The sequence below is a fragment of the Mercenaria mercenaria genome, chromosome 19, assembly GCF_021730395.1.
Source record: "Mercenaria mercenaria strain notata chromosome 19, MADL_Memer_1, whole genome shotgun sequence".
In the NCBI taxonomy this organism is placed as follows: Eukaryota; Metazoa; Mollusca; class Bivalvia; order Venerida; family Veneridae; genus Mercenaria; species Mercenaria mercenaria.
In genome coordinates, this window is record NC_069379.1 from 13,114,257 (window position 1) to 13,130,360 (window position 16,104).

A 16,104-nucleotide genomic window follows, 5' to 3' on the forward strand; every position below is an offset into this window, starting at 1 on the left:
AAAGATATAATTACCTAAATTATGCTGAAAATTATCCGTAGTCGATAGGCCAGAGTATGTTCTTAGTCGTCATTATCTTGTTTAAATCCCCACTAAAATAACAGAAAAGGAAAAATACCATTAAACTTAGTTCAATGCATTTTAAATATAATATCAAAATGTAACACAATGGCTGATGATCATCGACGATATGTTGTCAATAAGATATTGGGGTATCTTTAAAAGGATACAGTTCCAGTATGAAAGTCACGCGGATGCAGTGGTCCGCTGGTAACACTGTCTTACCACAAAACCAGGAGACTTGACCTCTATTCCGCGCTCCTCCAACTAAAATTACTAACATTAGAATATGAGTCCCGTGTATGGGTGCTTTTAACCTAGCAAGCTAAAGAACCAGGAAATCTACAAAATTTTGGACGCTTTCGGTATCTTGAACTCTCCTCCAACTAAAAAATAAAAACAGTTCTCTGGAAGGGTTGTCGATGTTTTCCGGTGGTTACGTTAAACAAATTAACAAACACAATAATGTGGCTCGCCACACATTGTGAGTTCATCAAATAAATAAACGTGATATAGGTTTTCCCAATAATTGCTTGCAAATCTTTTTGTAATCTATTTATTAACTGAATTACTACTATTCATATATATTCTACTTCGTTTCGTTCTAAGTCGTATTTTTTAAAAATGCATTCAGATCAAAGTACTAAATATACACATTCATTTTGTATAGACACCACTCGGCAGTAGAATTACAACACTTTCGCACGAATTGTCTGATTCACGGGCAAGAACATGTAAACACAATTTATTTTCTTACATTATTACGGCCTTTCAACAACCGAATCGTCTCTCATAATATTTTCTAAAAGGCCTAATGGGTGCTTTATATTTAAGTTAAGCCAATATCATTTAAAGCTAGAATTCATCTATCTAATATAAAATAAATTGCATGACATTGCATGATTTAACGACATGTTTGTTACTAAATAAACTATATTTCTCTGTTACTGTTTAAAAGCAACTAAAATGCATCTAATTAAAAAAACACGCAAATAATATTTCATATAGGCTGAAATTCAATCAGGGTGTAATCAAATTGTACATTCTAGAAAAAGATGATCAGAACGTGCAGAATACCATAAAAGTGTTTAAACAAAATGATGATTATAAAGCTAATATACACGGCAGGTAGCGGCTTCTGCAATTTTTATGATATTATGTTGAAAATATTAAATAGAGAGGTCGATGAGTTCCCTAAATCGCTTACCTGACTCAATTAGGTACGAAATTTCTTAGTAGAGAACCTATGGCAAATATATAAGCACTAGGTCTTGAGGATTTAGAAAAATTTAAACCCAGGGACATAATTTGAACGAATGTGATGGAGGACTTCTACACAATGTTACAGTCTGCCCGTTTCTCAATAGGGAGAGCGCAGATATACGGATTTCGGGTCGTGAGTCATTTTGGTCGCTTTGGCAACCAGGACTCTGCATCTAATGCGATTCTTTGAACAACATCAGTAACGGACCATCCTAGGAATATTCAGGCCAAGTTTTATCAGCTTCCATCATTTGGTTTCAGAGGAGATGTTTAAGTAAAAATGTTGACACAGAACGATGAACGACATACGTCTGAACAATCATCTATACTAATAGCGTGAACAGAGGTTCAGATGAGCTCAAACACAATGCGGTTGGTCTAGATGTAGACACATGAAAAGTGTATGTACTTTTTATTTAAAAAAATATCAATTCTATTTTTAAACAAATTAGTTTTTCATCAAAGTTGTTTTTAAACGTCTGAAGTTACGAACTTGCTGCATAATTTAAACGTTTTCCCATTTAAAATACTTTGATTACTATAATGTTTAAATTTAACTCACCTCAATTTTTTTTAACACAAACACAAATGATGAAACACTATTTCTCAAAAAAGTTTTTCTACACTTTGTTAATTGCAGTGTTTTCGTACATTAATCATACCACTCTTAAATCCACAGATTATACTATCGTAAAAGGTAAATGGCGCTGATTTTATTCTAGGTTTTGCTGAAAGGGGTGACCAAAATGTCATATTTGTTTTCTTGTTTACTCGATATTTAACAAATAAGTGAACATATACTATGAAGAGTCCTAAGGGGTAATATTTAGATAAAGCAATTGAAATTTGAAGTGTAGATATATAAAACATTCAGAATATTTTGAAACACAGATTTATGCAAAATTACATCGACAAAGTCAACTAGAACCTCAGATGTTAATTCAGAAACAGTTGTTTAAAGCAAATGTACTTAAGACAGTTAACGTTATGCATGTTTTGATCAGTTCATTCAACAGGTTTCACCAACAAATACTTCAGGATACACTGAGATATATTAAAGATAGCGTGATGTTGTCATTGACTGTTTCGAATTATTAAACCTCAATGACCTTTTTCATGGGAAATTACAATTTCGATAACATCGATAACATCTGTAAAGTGAACATGTTAGAGAAGCTTTTCACATTTATATAAGAATTATATGATTTACAATTATACCTCGAGTCAACATTTCTATTGTTACACTTAAGCTTGTAATTCAAAGAAATATCTTTTTTTCGAAATTGTAAACATGCCAAAAATGCCATTCTCATGTTAGAAAGTAAATCTGTTTTAGCTTATTTTACGAACTTATTCAACAACCAAACTATCGATCAGATCATAAACAGTAGCTCGCAATCATTGGTGTAACCAAGACACACACCGATAACATACGGGTAAAGCAGACAGAAATCGTAACGATTATACACTAGTCGTGAAGATAAACTGATACTGGTGAATGCACACTGAATGCACAAAATTCTGTTCTAAAAAGCTCACAATGACATAGTATACATTTTTGTGGCGGCCGTAAAATGTCGACTTCCTCACAGTGTTTATATTTTCTGGTTCTTCGGAATCATTCATTTCAACTCATTTAGAATTGAATATTGAAAACTGCTTAAGCCGGTGCTGGGTGTGTGTGTGTGGGGGGGGGGGGGGGGGGGGGGGGGGGGGGGGGGGGGGCGGGTAGTGTTGCATTTTCCATTACTGCTCATGAACAGACAATCAAACAAAGTCTGCCATTTTCACTGTTTGCCTTGTTCTTGGTGCTTTCGGGGGATCTACTTTTCAGAGTTTATTTATGACTGTTTATGATTAAATTTAATGTAAAGTATATATAAAATTACGGATTTACCTTATGAACACGTATAAAAGTGAAAAAAATATGGTTATTGTATCAAGATACATGTATTATTATTTTTAATAACGAATGATATGACTTCCCTTTTAATGGTAATAGAAGCGTCTACATATTCCTCATATCTATCGAATTTTAGAAAGTGTTCCTTTTGTAAGAAGCTGAAAACGAGTTAATTCAGCAAGAGAAGTACTTAGTTTCAATGCAATCCTTGTCCTCCTTCAAGCACATACTAATAAAGAGACTTTAAGTTGTTCAGGACTTTGAGTGTGAATCTCTTACCTCTCACTAATTTTGGTTGAGAACCACGCTTAAGGTGTAGAATTCTAAATGTGAGGGATGTATCAAACTTGCTTACATGTACGGTGGTTCTATCTAAGGAGTCGCCTATGGCTAACACAATGTCTGGAGGGGCACCTGGAGTCCTGCAAAATCAAAACTGAAAAAAAAAACATCCCAAATTGTACCGATGTGTTTCTAAACCCACAAAATAATACACTAAAATTATGAAATATAAACTAGACATCTAACAGCATTCAATTACATTAATAATAATATTAACTTATTTATTTGATATCGCGACTTACATTTGAACAATTGTCCTTGACATATATAGGACAGGACAAAGAACTACTTATCAACATCAAGTTGAAGCAAGTACGCAGCGTTAACCGATTTACTACGCAAAACCTTTAGTTTCTTTCGTGATCAGATTTGTTTAGGCTTATTTCAGAAAATTCAAGGAAAAGTTACAGCAAATTTCAATTTCAAGCTTTCGAAATTGCAATGATTATTGTATAATTTGGTGTTCTAAAGAAATCAATATAAAAACAACAATATTCAAGGTTAAGCTAACTAATATCAAGTACAATCAGATAAAGTTCAGACCGATAAGTTATCGGCTTTTATATTAGTTCAAGAGCAAGCACGTTTTGATTATTTTGAACACTTTACTACTTTTTGAGCCATCTTATCCATGACAGTTTTATTTTTCGGGAATTTCAGCTTTCATATTCACGTTTCATTATATTAATCAACAAATGTTTACAACTTAAATTTTAGACCCGTGTCTGAAATCTACAATACAAATTGCCATATCAAAATAGTTTTTACGATAAATTAAGAAATTTAAAGGGTAGAAATTAACTAGATGCGTGTCCAATTCCTGTTACTGGATATGGTTTCTTTACATCAGGTGAAATACTTTTCAAGATATGTGCAACTCAAACTTTGAGCATTTTACTTGTACTTTTCCCTTAGTGAAGGTCCATAACTCTGGCTTAGCTGAGTCAAATGCCAAGGAGAACATTAGGTGCTAACATTAACAATATTCTAATGTTTTATGGTCTGTGGGTCAGTTTCTGTAACTCTTCTAGTTTTGCTTTTTGTTTTATTTCGTAATCCATAAATTAGGAATTAGGCAAACATTCATATGGTAAGTAACTGTAGACCTAAGGTACGTGCGCAGTCTGAATATTTTGAAATCAGCATTTCTTGCAAAAGAAAACAAAAACACGAAAGTATCTAAGAATCAAAGATATTTTACCTGGGTTTTAAAGGTCACCTATTCAGTTACATATGTCGTATATGATTTTGCCTGGCTAGTACATAAATCATATAAATGGCATTGCAAAGCACTCAGTCATTCTATTCAGCATTTAAAATATGAAATGAAACATACAATATGAAACATGCCTTACCAAGATTACACAGAACGTTAAGTAACAGTAAAGCTAGAATAGTGTATGAGTTTTGTTGTACTGTGGAAACTTCAAGGCAATGGCTTTTATATTTTCAATGTGTTTGTGTTTGGTATTTAAGGATTCAATTCTTTATTGAAATTATCGGTTTAATGTATTATATGTAATATGTAAGTAGGAAGAAAAAAAGATATATTTCGACTGTTACATGTAATTTACATCATTACTGAACTGTGTTTAAAACATAAAGCGTAGTAACTTTATCTACTTACGGTAATATATGTTTCAGAACAACATTATAACATCAACGTTCGCCATATGACAGAAATAGATTCTAACATTTAACGTGTATTAAATGTTGCGAGAAGTCACTGTTTTGGAAACAAGGTAAGTTCATCACACATGCATAGATGCATATGTTATGTTTAACTTGTAGCTGCTGTTTCATAATCTTAGGTCAAATGCTTTTTAGATACCTGCAACAGAATCTTAGGCCCTTTTTATGCATACTTTTTTTAAGAAATTAAGTACTTTTTTTAAGAAATTAAGGAGCCAAAGCTCTGGTCTGGCTGTGTGTGGCCGCAGTTAAAACACTGGGTGCACAAATACCCGTGCTGAAAAAACAATCCATTGAGGTTTGTCTGGGTCAAACATTTTTCAGATATACAGAAACCTATCCGAACGGGCGGACGGACGGACAAGGGCAACTCAATGACACCCCCACACCCGCGCCCCTTCACCCCCCCCCCCAACAAATGCATTGGGGGTGGATGGACAAAAATGCCCGTGTTACCACCTTTAGAGTTCTTTAGTATGATATAGAAATGAAATGTTTTGTGAACTATTTTAAGCTTTTTTTATAGGAAATGCGTGGAAAACAGAATAGGTATCATTAAAAGGTTACTAAATTCTATTTAAAAAATTAGCATTAACACCAAAAATTAGCAAACACATTAATTTTGAAATACAGGTTTTAATCTGGTGGGGCAAATGATGTTGTTGAAAAACATTACTGGCTATAGACGAAAAGAGATATTATTAAACTAATTCACAATACAACGGCTGTATCAACATTGCATTTCTAAACAAATCTTCGTCGGACCAGAGATAAGTGTAGTCGTCTCGTTTTTAGCTATCTTTTAGCGCTGGCAGTCTTACTTTCCTGTCAATAATATTTTTGTTTGTTCATCATTTTGCTAATATACGTCATTTTTGCCGAAATTTAAGTGTCGTACTCACATTACAATTTAGTATGTTTCGCAATATTTTAGTGAAATTGGCAGTTGATATATGATTTATCGTACTTTGTCAAATCATAAAATAAGTCAAAACTTTTCATTAGTTCTATTTGCTTGTATAAGAGGAATTATGTTTTTTCACATGGAATCTAAGGTCATTTATAACGTTTTTTTATTTTTATTTTTTGTTGCAACTTTGCAGTTTATGCTACATAATTTTTATCACATGTTTGACGTCGTGGGAATGTAATAAAGCCATTACATAAAAATGATAATACACTAGTGTAATAAAGCTTTGACGTCGACGTCGTTTACAGTATAGGAGACGCTGGTCAAATTGACTTGTTTATATAGTAAAAGAAAGTAGGATTTTAGATGTTTCGACAGGAAAGGCTAACATGTGATAAAAAGAATTATACATTTGTGATTTTCCAAATTGAATTTATTAAACTCGTTGAATAAAATTGATAAATTGCTCGACAGAGCCTCGCATTGTATTATTTTATTCAACTCGTTTAATACATTCAATATGAAAAGAGACGCATGTAAAATCCTATAACATATTTTAATCTGCGTTTCAAAAATTGCTTATACGTCAAGATTTTCATCACTTGATTAATAATGAGCTCACGCAAAGTTTTTTTTATTTGTTTATTTTGCGATTTTGTCATTTTTCACTTTTACATGTATTAATCCCCTTCTGGTTGAAAACCAGTTTTGGGGACTAAAGGAATGCAGTTTTCCGTCTGTCATTCTGTCATTTCGTCCGTCCGTCCACAATTTCGTGTCCGGTCATTAACTCATTCATCAAGGGATTTTACTTTTACTTGGCACAAATGTTCCCCATGATAAGACAACGTGTAATGCACAAAACCCGAACCCCTAGCTTAAAGACCAAGGTCACACTTGGTCAAACATGGTCAAATGTCAACAGACGTTTTTGTCCGATCTGTAACTCAACAATCCATGAAGGGATTTTAATATTACTTGACAAAATGTACCCCATAATAAGACATTGTGTCATGTACAACTTTCAGACCCCTAGTTCAAAGGTCAGGTCAAAATTTGCAGTCAAATGTAACATGGCACGAGCATGGTATGTTTCGTGTCCGGTCCAGAGCTCTGTCATCCATCAAATGATTACAATAGTACTTGGTATATATGTTCACAATAACTAGACGTCGTATCTTGCCTATCACCCAGGCCCGTAGCTCAAAGGTCCAGGTCACGCTTGGAGATCAAAAGTCTATAGGGTTATTTTCCTGTCTGGTCCATAACTTTGTTATGCAAAACAGGAGTTTAATATTAATTGACAAAACAAATCCCCTGGATAAGATTACTTGTTATGCTCGAAACCCGACCCCTAGCTCAGTAAACTGTAATATTACATGGCACAAATGTACCCAATGATAAGGCATTTTTACACAACACCCGACCCCTGGCTGAAAGGTCAATGCCACATTTAGAAGTCAAAGATCAATAGATTTTTTCCTGTCCGGTCCATAACTCTGTAATCCATTGAGGTATTTCAGTTTTACTTGGCACAGATGTTTAATAATAAAAGCCCATATCCTTAACATAAAGGTCAAGGGAACAGCTGGAGGTCCAAGATCACACGATTTCTTTTTCTGCTGTCTGGTCTATAACTCTGTCATCCATTAAAGTATTTTAATATTACTTCACATAAATGTTCCTCACAGTAAGACAATGTGATATGCGCAATACCCAGACCCCTTGCTGAAATGACAAGATCACACTTGACGGTCAAAAGTCAAAATTGATCTGTTCATGCGTGGTCTATAAAAGAGTTTAATGAAAGCTTACTTGTGTGTGTCATATGGTTGGGTTTAACGTCGTACCGACACATTTTAGGTCATATGGCGACTTTCCAGCTTTGGTGGTTGCGGAAGACCCCGGTTGCCCCTCCGTGCATTATTTCACCACGAGCAGGCACTTGGGTAGAACCACCAACCTTCCGTAATAAAAAAAATCTTCAAAATTACTTCTCTTTCATATGATGGTTTCTTACAATTTTTCTAATATTTGCCAGTTTCAAAAATAAATGTTTTTAAAATTAAAATTAAATAATGATTTTTATTTATAGATGTTATAAGCAATCATCAAAACTTGATGTAGATTTTATATATAAAAATGTTTGTCCAAATTTTGTGCTGTAACCTATTGCATATTTAGTACATCATTGACAGATATCAGACCATTATATTATACTGTAGTAAAGAAAATTAACTGCCTTCCAGTAGGTGGTTTTGTATTGAATGGCAATCTTTCATTCACTTGTTTCTGCTAGTACTCATATTTCACGACTTATTCTTCTGAAAAGCCAGTACTTAGACGGAAGTTATCTCAAGGAAATGTAGATGTTTGGTATTTGAATAAATCCCAGGAAATGTTTAAATACGCATGTTCTTTCTACGTCACTTAATATAATCAAATTATACTGAGATGCCCCAACCCGCTTTATAAATCAATCGTCCTAGATGTTCACACTCCATTTTGTCTTCTTGTTTCTTTATTTTGTAGTGGCTGGCCACTTGCAGACTATAACGCACACATTTGTTGCCTCATATTAAGAAGTTATTTAGTTATTTGTAGTAGTTGAAAGAGGGTTTCTATGATTTGATCTCCATTTTGGCCACGGATTGTCAAGTTTTAAACTAGCCCTAGAGTCCATATAGATCAAGTAGAAAATGTGGTCTCTTGAGTGTTAAATTATTTTAAAAATTAATTAGCCTAATGTCCTAGTTTTAGCCTCATTTGACCCAGTTTCAGATATGTTATATATTTCATGAACTAAATTCGAATAGATCAGGCAGAAAATATTGCCTCCGGAGTGATAACCTAGTATAGGGGCCTAGCTTTTGAAAAAAAAAACATTAATACCAGAATACATAAATACCAGCCTGAGTCAATATTATTTCAGACTCCAAGAACAAAGCACAGTTTCTATAAAAGATCGTAATCACTTTGATATTTACAGTTCGTTCTTTTTTTAATTCAACCGTTCTGAAAAATGAAGATAATATAATCGTTTACGTATACGGCTTTGTTGTTTATATTCTTGATATTTCTGAAAGGGGTGATCAAAATGTCAATATTTTACTTTACATTTGTTTGCTTGAAATTTTACCAGTAATTAAAAGCACACTTTTTCAAGGTCTTATTGGTAATTATCACGTGCAATACTTGAAATCCGAATGCTAGTTATACAGAATATGCAACATATTTGGCAACATTTGTAGTCGGAAAATAAGTTCAAATTTGGTAAGTGTTTGCCCTTGAAAAACCTGACTGTGAATGTCTGGTATTGTAAAAGAAAACCATACAGGAATGAAAAAGCTATGTCCGGAATTGGAATAATCAAGAATATACATGCTATAATAATCTAATTATCAAAGACAAAACTTAGATACTGCATTTGCTTACTCACTATTTGTTTCGTTACAATATATATTTTGCGAACCTATTTGACGGCCAAAATATTAACTTTCTTCACTGCATTTGTAATTTGCTTAGTTCGCAAATATCGGTTTAATCAAGATAAATGCTCCAATACCAGCGAACCATCTCATTAACAGTTTACATGCAAATCTCAGGTTGCATACGTGATCAGTCTTTATGTCAAGGTGGAGGAAAATGTAAAGTAAACACATTTCTAAAGAGGGCAAAATTTGAATTCAAAACTGTTCAAATAGTTTCTGTTTATTTTACACCAACCGACTTATTAAAAGATATTCAAGTTAAAACTGGTTGCAATACAAGACTGAATTATTATCGGTTTCAATTCACATTCAAAATAATAATAATTGTCTCCCTATCGAGGACAAAAGCCGCAGCTGTTTTTTTCTTAACTTAAGCTAAATGGATACCCAGGTACTTGAAAGAATAAACTCTTCCGTAGCAAAGTAACTGCATGGTATTTATATTGTGTTTCAACAAAGACCGTCAGAACTTTCAGAAACGCCTTATTTTGAGAAAAATAAATATCAATTCTGAATTAAATGAACAATTTGATACAAAAGAAAAATCATGAAGAAACTTGTTGATCGACTTTAACATGAAATAATACTTTTTTTTTGTAATTGAACGCTGTGACTTTTGTGTGAAGGGAATGACGGTACATGCCGTATGAGGACGTACATAAATGACGATAAATCTCATAAAGGAAACACCATATAAGAAAGAAACAGAAAATAACATAGTATATGGAAATATGCTTAATTACTAGAAAGTTTAAATTTAAGCTTTTACGACCAGGGACATTTTGCATTAGTTCTATCATTCTGTGTTATCAATAGCGGGATATGATAAATGTCAGTGTTAATTTCTAACTATACTAACAACGTAGGTACTCATTCCTCAAACATTTATGCAATTCTTTAACTGATCCTACCACCGAAGACTGAACATTTTTTGTCTCGAATTTGACACTGGTAAACAATGTTAATATAATGAAAAAATATATAACAAAATAGCAGATACGGTCATGAAAATGCATTAACTAAAGAATAGAATGGCATTTAATATTACTCTCCTGTCAGCTTCATGTATAGCTGCATTTATCTAATCAGTGTTTCATCTATATGTTATATATTTATTTGTTATAAATGTGGCTGTAATACCAATGTTCACTTCGTATTTATTCTTTTAAGTTTATGCCTCATGTATTTTTAAGAATGTTTGGATTGTAAACACTTAAAATTGTTTTACAGGGCACAACTGTATAGAACTTTGCATTGACCTCCGTGTTTAACATATCCTAAAGTTACATTATTTAACATACAAAACCGTTTCTCTCACTTTTACGGTTTTCATTGTAATCCATTGTACATTAAATATTTGGTAAATTTAGGAAGGGGCAACATACTTGTTATAATAACAGGCAAATATGTTATAAAAAGCAACTATAAAAAAGTGCAGTAGTACAGTTGTTTTTAATTGTAGCAAGTAACTTGAGCATTGAAGCATTCTTCACCAAGGATTTATAATGAAATAAAAAGGAGCTCCATTTTCTTTGCATTTTCGATGCTTAAGATATTTATTATTTACAAATTATGCAGGCAAAAGTATAAATGTATATATGCTCTCTTGGGATTTACAGCTAACCAGTGACCACGACACTTTCTATTGTTCCAAGATTTATTGGATTTAATATATGCGTGTGTCGAGTGTGGTAAAAGTCTGCAAATACAAGAATGGAAATCTATCAAAATATGAACATTTTCTGTTATACCGTTTAACAATACGAAATCTCAATTAATTCTAGTTATTTAATTATTATATTTATGAAAGTATGCAAGTGGCAATGAAGTTTATTAACAGTATTTCTTCTAAAGACCATTTATGAAAATGTACGTAACAAATAGGGTACGAATACATTCCGACTTGAACAATCAAATTTTCGCAACAATAACTATATATACTATAAAAAGCAATTAGCTTTGTTGAAACAATATCGGTATGATTCTAAAGAACCAAACTTACACCACGAGGGGGCATAAATGAACCACTAAACTCTGTTGTTGTTTTTTTCCCTGAATTTTGGAAGAAACCACCTCGTGTTTGAACAGCTGTTTCCGATAAGATAAACTCTCCGCAAGATGAAAAATTACCAACAAGAAAAATCTACCAAAAAGAACAATGCCCAAAAACGCTGGGGGTCAGCACACTCCCCGCCTGATATCTCAAGATATCACAATTTTAATTCAAAGTTGGATTTCTTATCCACCTTCACAATTTTATAAAAAAACATATCTTAAATATACGCATCGTTAGAACAGTCTGTGTAATAAATACATCAGAAGGTTTACACAAATCCAATGAAGTGTATGGCAATATTTCTCAATGCAAGTTACTATATGTATTAAAATTGCACTTAATCAAAAAATACCTATACAAAAAAAAACAATCATTATAATGATATGACGAAGTCAAAATACTTATTAGTTTTGCCAGGCATTTGGTATAATACTGAAAGAGACCTACAGAGTTTTTTTTTTAAAAGATCAATGAACGTGAAATTGCAAAGTTAGTGCTGAAATGTTTGCACAAACTTTAAAGTTTATCTACACATAGATAATTCTAAATTCCTTAGTAGTATTATAATATAAAGTTAACATCTCGAGTTCAAACCTACTGCAAAAAATGCATACATTAAGAAACAATCTATAGAGAAATCAACAAATTAAGGAAAACATGTTACATATAAGGAGTGCATAAAGTATGTGTAACACGACTTCTTGCATTCTAAAAAAACTTGTAATTATATACATACACATGTAATGTAACAGGTTTGAAAGGTTCGGAATATTGTATATTCTATAAATCATTGTTTAATATGCTAGTAGAAAGATGATAAACTGTAATACTTGAATCTAAATTGAAAAGCTGAATTGTCAAACCTGTCACAAAACATGTAGCCCAAGGGTTAAACAGGTATACTTAGTTGCTTATATCATTTACTTCCGGGATCAAAGTTAGATATGTTAAGGAAAAAGGCACGACGAATTGTGTAATTTTACATAGCGGCTAGACTGCTTAATTAAATATATATGCTGAAATATAATTATCTACAGTCAGAGAGAGTTAGATTTAGAGTTAGAGAATAAGATGGGTTATAGATGCTAGATTGATAAGGTCACCTTTACTTAATGATATCTAGCTAAAATGTTATGTTTAAATATTGAAGACTGTTGCTATGATAAATAAAACTGGTTAAAAGGTTATGTTTGTTGTATTGAATGGCCACGCTACGTTACAACGCGCGTTTCTGGAGCCGCAGACCAGGATGAACCTTGGGAATGTTGTCAGGGCACTACGATGAAGTACGCAATACCACTAGATGATCACGCCGAGAAACAAGGTTAGAAAACTGTCTATTCTATTTGCTTGTTAGATAATTTATTTTAAAATGGCAGACAACGCTTCTATTCAGCAAATTTTTCAAGATTTGGCTATTCAATTAAAAAATGTTTCCACCGCAATAGGAACTCAGAGCGTACAACATATGATTTCAAAATTTGATGGTAAATCTGAAGATTTTAAGTCGTGGGTAAAATCAATAGAAAAATATTCTATTTTAAATGATTTAAATGATGAAAGAAAGAAATTAATTTGCTATCAGACTGCAACAGGGCCAGTGTCAGATTTTATACATAGATTTATTAACGAAAATCAAGATTGTACTTGGGCTGCTTTAAAACATGCTTTATTTACTAGATTTTCTGAGATACACGACTCACAGCATGCTTTATATCTTTTGCAAAAAATAAAACAAAAACCTGATGAAAATGTAAATGTCTATGCTGAAAGATTATTAACTTTGGCAGAAGATGCCTATGAAAATCAAGATCAAGGTCAAAATCATATTGCAAATTTAGCAGTTATTCAGAAACAGTTAATAGGTCATTTTCTTGACGGGTTAACAGAAAATTTTCTTAAAATGAAAGTTATGCGTGATTCGCCGGAAACTTTACAGGCTGCAGTTACGTCAGCTATGAATGAACAAAATTTAAGAGATCGGTTTAATTTACCATTGGGAAATGTTACTTGCCAGCAAAATATTTCAGAAATTTGTCAAAAAGCTAAAGACTTAGATCACACTCAGCCTCAAATTCGTTGTCAATATTGCCGAAGGCTAGGTCATAATGTCAAGCAATGTAGGACACGTCAGAAATATGTTCATGCAATATTATTACGAAAGAAAGCCACTAGACATATGCAGAAATTAAGCCAAAGTAAATTTCAAAACAATTACGATTGGAAAAAATATATTGATTGCTGGAATTGTGGGAAATTAGGACATTTTATGAGAGAATGTAAGAGTGTATTGAGACCTAAAAAGAATATATTTAGGCCTTTAAACTAAGATCTTCCTGTCATAAAGAAGTCGATGGTAGGAAAAATGATTTATCAACGTATTTTATAGCGCTAGCAGGAAATCCAAACTCTTGTACAATTAGAATAGGGAAACAGAAGATTAGGGCATTAGTAGACCCTGGAGCAGAAGTCTCATTAATTAATAGGAGGACATATGAATCATTAAATAGAAAGCCAAAACTATTTAAAAATCATAAAGTTTCATTACAGTCTGTAAATGGTAACTCACTGCATGTAGATGGATACACCAATCTTATTTTTCGAATAGGTGGTGAAAAAATAGAACATAAATTTTATGTGGTCTCAAATATGAATAGAAAAGTAATACTTGGAAGGGACTTTCTCATTCAGAACAAATGCAGAATTTATTTTGATCTTTTATCAATGAGAGTTAAAAATAGCTATGTCACATTACAAGAAGATGTACATATTGCTTCAGTAGTTAGGTTGCAAAAAGATACTGTAATTAAACCTCAGACAGTGCATATTTGTTCAGGACAATTAAGAAAAGACTCTAAACTAAAGATTTTTAAAATCTATGAATTAAAAAGTGTTGAAGATGGTTATCTTAGTACAGAACCTGGTTTAATGGTAGCTAATTCAGTCATAAAACTACGAAAACATCGTAGGTTTCCTGTTATGTTAGTAAATTCTACAAATAGAACAATTAAATTAAAAAAAGGGTGTGCTGTTGCAACTGTCGAACAAATTGATGAAAAATGCATAGCTTCTGTTTCTGATGTCAATAAATTATCACATAATAAGGGTGAAAAATCAAGTATTAAAAATAGCCGCCGGTTTCTTTTTGCCACGCCGGTATTTGGCAAATTCAGCCCATATTTATATGCGCTTTACAAAAATGAAAATTGCCTTAAATTGTTACATTAACCCACCTATTTTAAAGTTAGTATGTTTTGATATAATATCATTACTAGTTTTTTGTAAATCAGTACCAGAAAATTACATTTGCCATGGCAAAAGCGGTTTTGCCATGGCAAATCGGTCTTTTGCCATGGCAAAATGTGTTGCCATGGCAAAATAATTTTGCCATGGCAAGAAAATTCGTGATTTTGCCATGGCAAATTTTTTTCCATTTTTCTTAAAAGGTGATTTTAACTATTTCCAAACGAATGTATTGGTAGAAATATGTTGTTTCATATCAATAACTCAGTTTTTTTTATTTTGCCATGGCAAAAACTGGCCATGGCAACTTTGCCATGGCAAGATTCTGCCATGGCAATTTTGCCATGGCAAGGTTCTGCCATAGCAATTTGGGATAAATGCTAATTGATTTTCAGTGGCAAGGAGTAGTTTTTTACTTCCTTGTTTTAATGAATAAAAATTGATGAAATGTAATTGTAATATTATATAACTTAATAATAATTTATAATAATAATAGTCAGGAATCTGCCAGGAATCTAAGTCTTTCGGCAAAGGTCGACTCTTGATTTTATCAAACTTATTACCAATTTTATCAAATCTAACCCATGTTTCTGGTCTATGTAATCATCAATATACAAACACTTGGGATACGACAACTGACGAATAAATCAATATTCGATTGCAACTTGGCGGCACTTAGAAAATTTTCTTAAAGGGACGAAATCAAAAGGGGGACTGCAACTGTTTCCAATATTTTTTTATATTTTATTCTTCTATAAACCTTTTGAAATGAATTATTAAGTTTTCCAAAAAGCAAATTTAACGTGTACCATTAAATTTTATCTATAGTAAACGCTATTTTAAAAATACTGAATTTTATAGTCTCGAATTGCAGTTAGCATCCATTGATCTAATATCTATAGGTAGTTTTATTGGCGAATTGAACAGCTCAAATCGCGTCTGCTTATATTTTGCTGGATCGCATTCTATGCTCTCAAAGGATATTCCTTCATATTTTTTATTTAAGAAAAGACAGCCAACTTCAGTTTTTTTTAGTTATCAGTCTATCAAAAGAAACAGATGTAAACTAGCTTCTACTTTAGTATTTTTATGCTGAATTCTTTCTAATGTTTGTCGTTCGTCTCAGTACATCCATTCCGAATAA

General features: G+C 32.6%; 2 protein-coding genes across 3 annotated transcripts in view; one reads left to right on the forward strand and one right to left on the reverse strand.

The window, feature by feature from the left end:
- LOC128550921 (interferon-induced very large GTPase 1-like) overlaps positions 1 to 2,020 on the reverse strand; it is an 18,379-nt gene extending 16,359 nt beyond the window's left edge. Inside the window, exons 1-2 of one of the 2 annotated variants that reach the window (XM_053530985.1) lie at positions 1,886 to 2,020; positions 15 to 92 (exon numbers count right to left, since the gene is read on the reverse strand). The gene's annotated coding sequence lies outside the window, so the exon portion shown is untranslated. The remainder of the gene's footprint in view (positions 1 to 14; positions 93 to 1,885) is intronic. The other variant, XM_053530987.1, reaches the window with a different exon arrangement.
- Positions 101 to 14,046, forward strand: LOC128550971 (uncharacterized). Its single transcript, XM_053531176.1, has 2 exons — positions 101 to 1,724; positions 5,213 to 14,046. The coding sequence occupies exon 2, from the start codon at positions 13,090 to 13,092 to the stop codon at positions 14,044 to 14,046; it is 957 nt and encodes a 318-aa protein (XP_053387151.1). The 5' UTR covers positions 101 to 1,724; positions 5,213 to 13,089.
- The last annotated feature ends 2,058 nt before the right edge of the window (positions 14,047 to 16,104 follow it).

Coding starts and splice junctions, on each gene's coding strand:
- LOC128550971 (XM_053531176.1), top strand. CDS start 13,090: ATGGCAGACAACGCTTCTATTCAGCAAATTTTTCAAGATTTGGCTATT.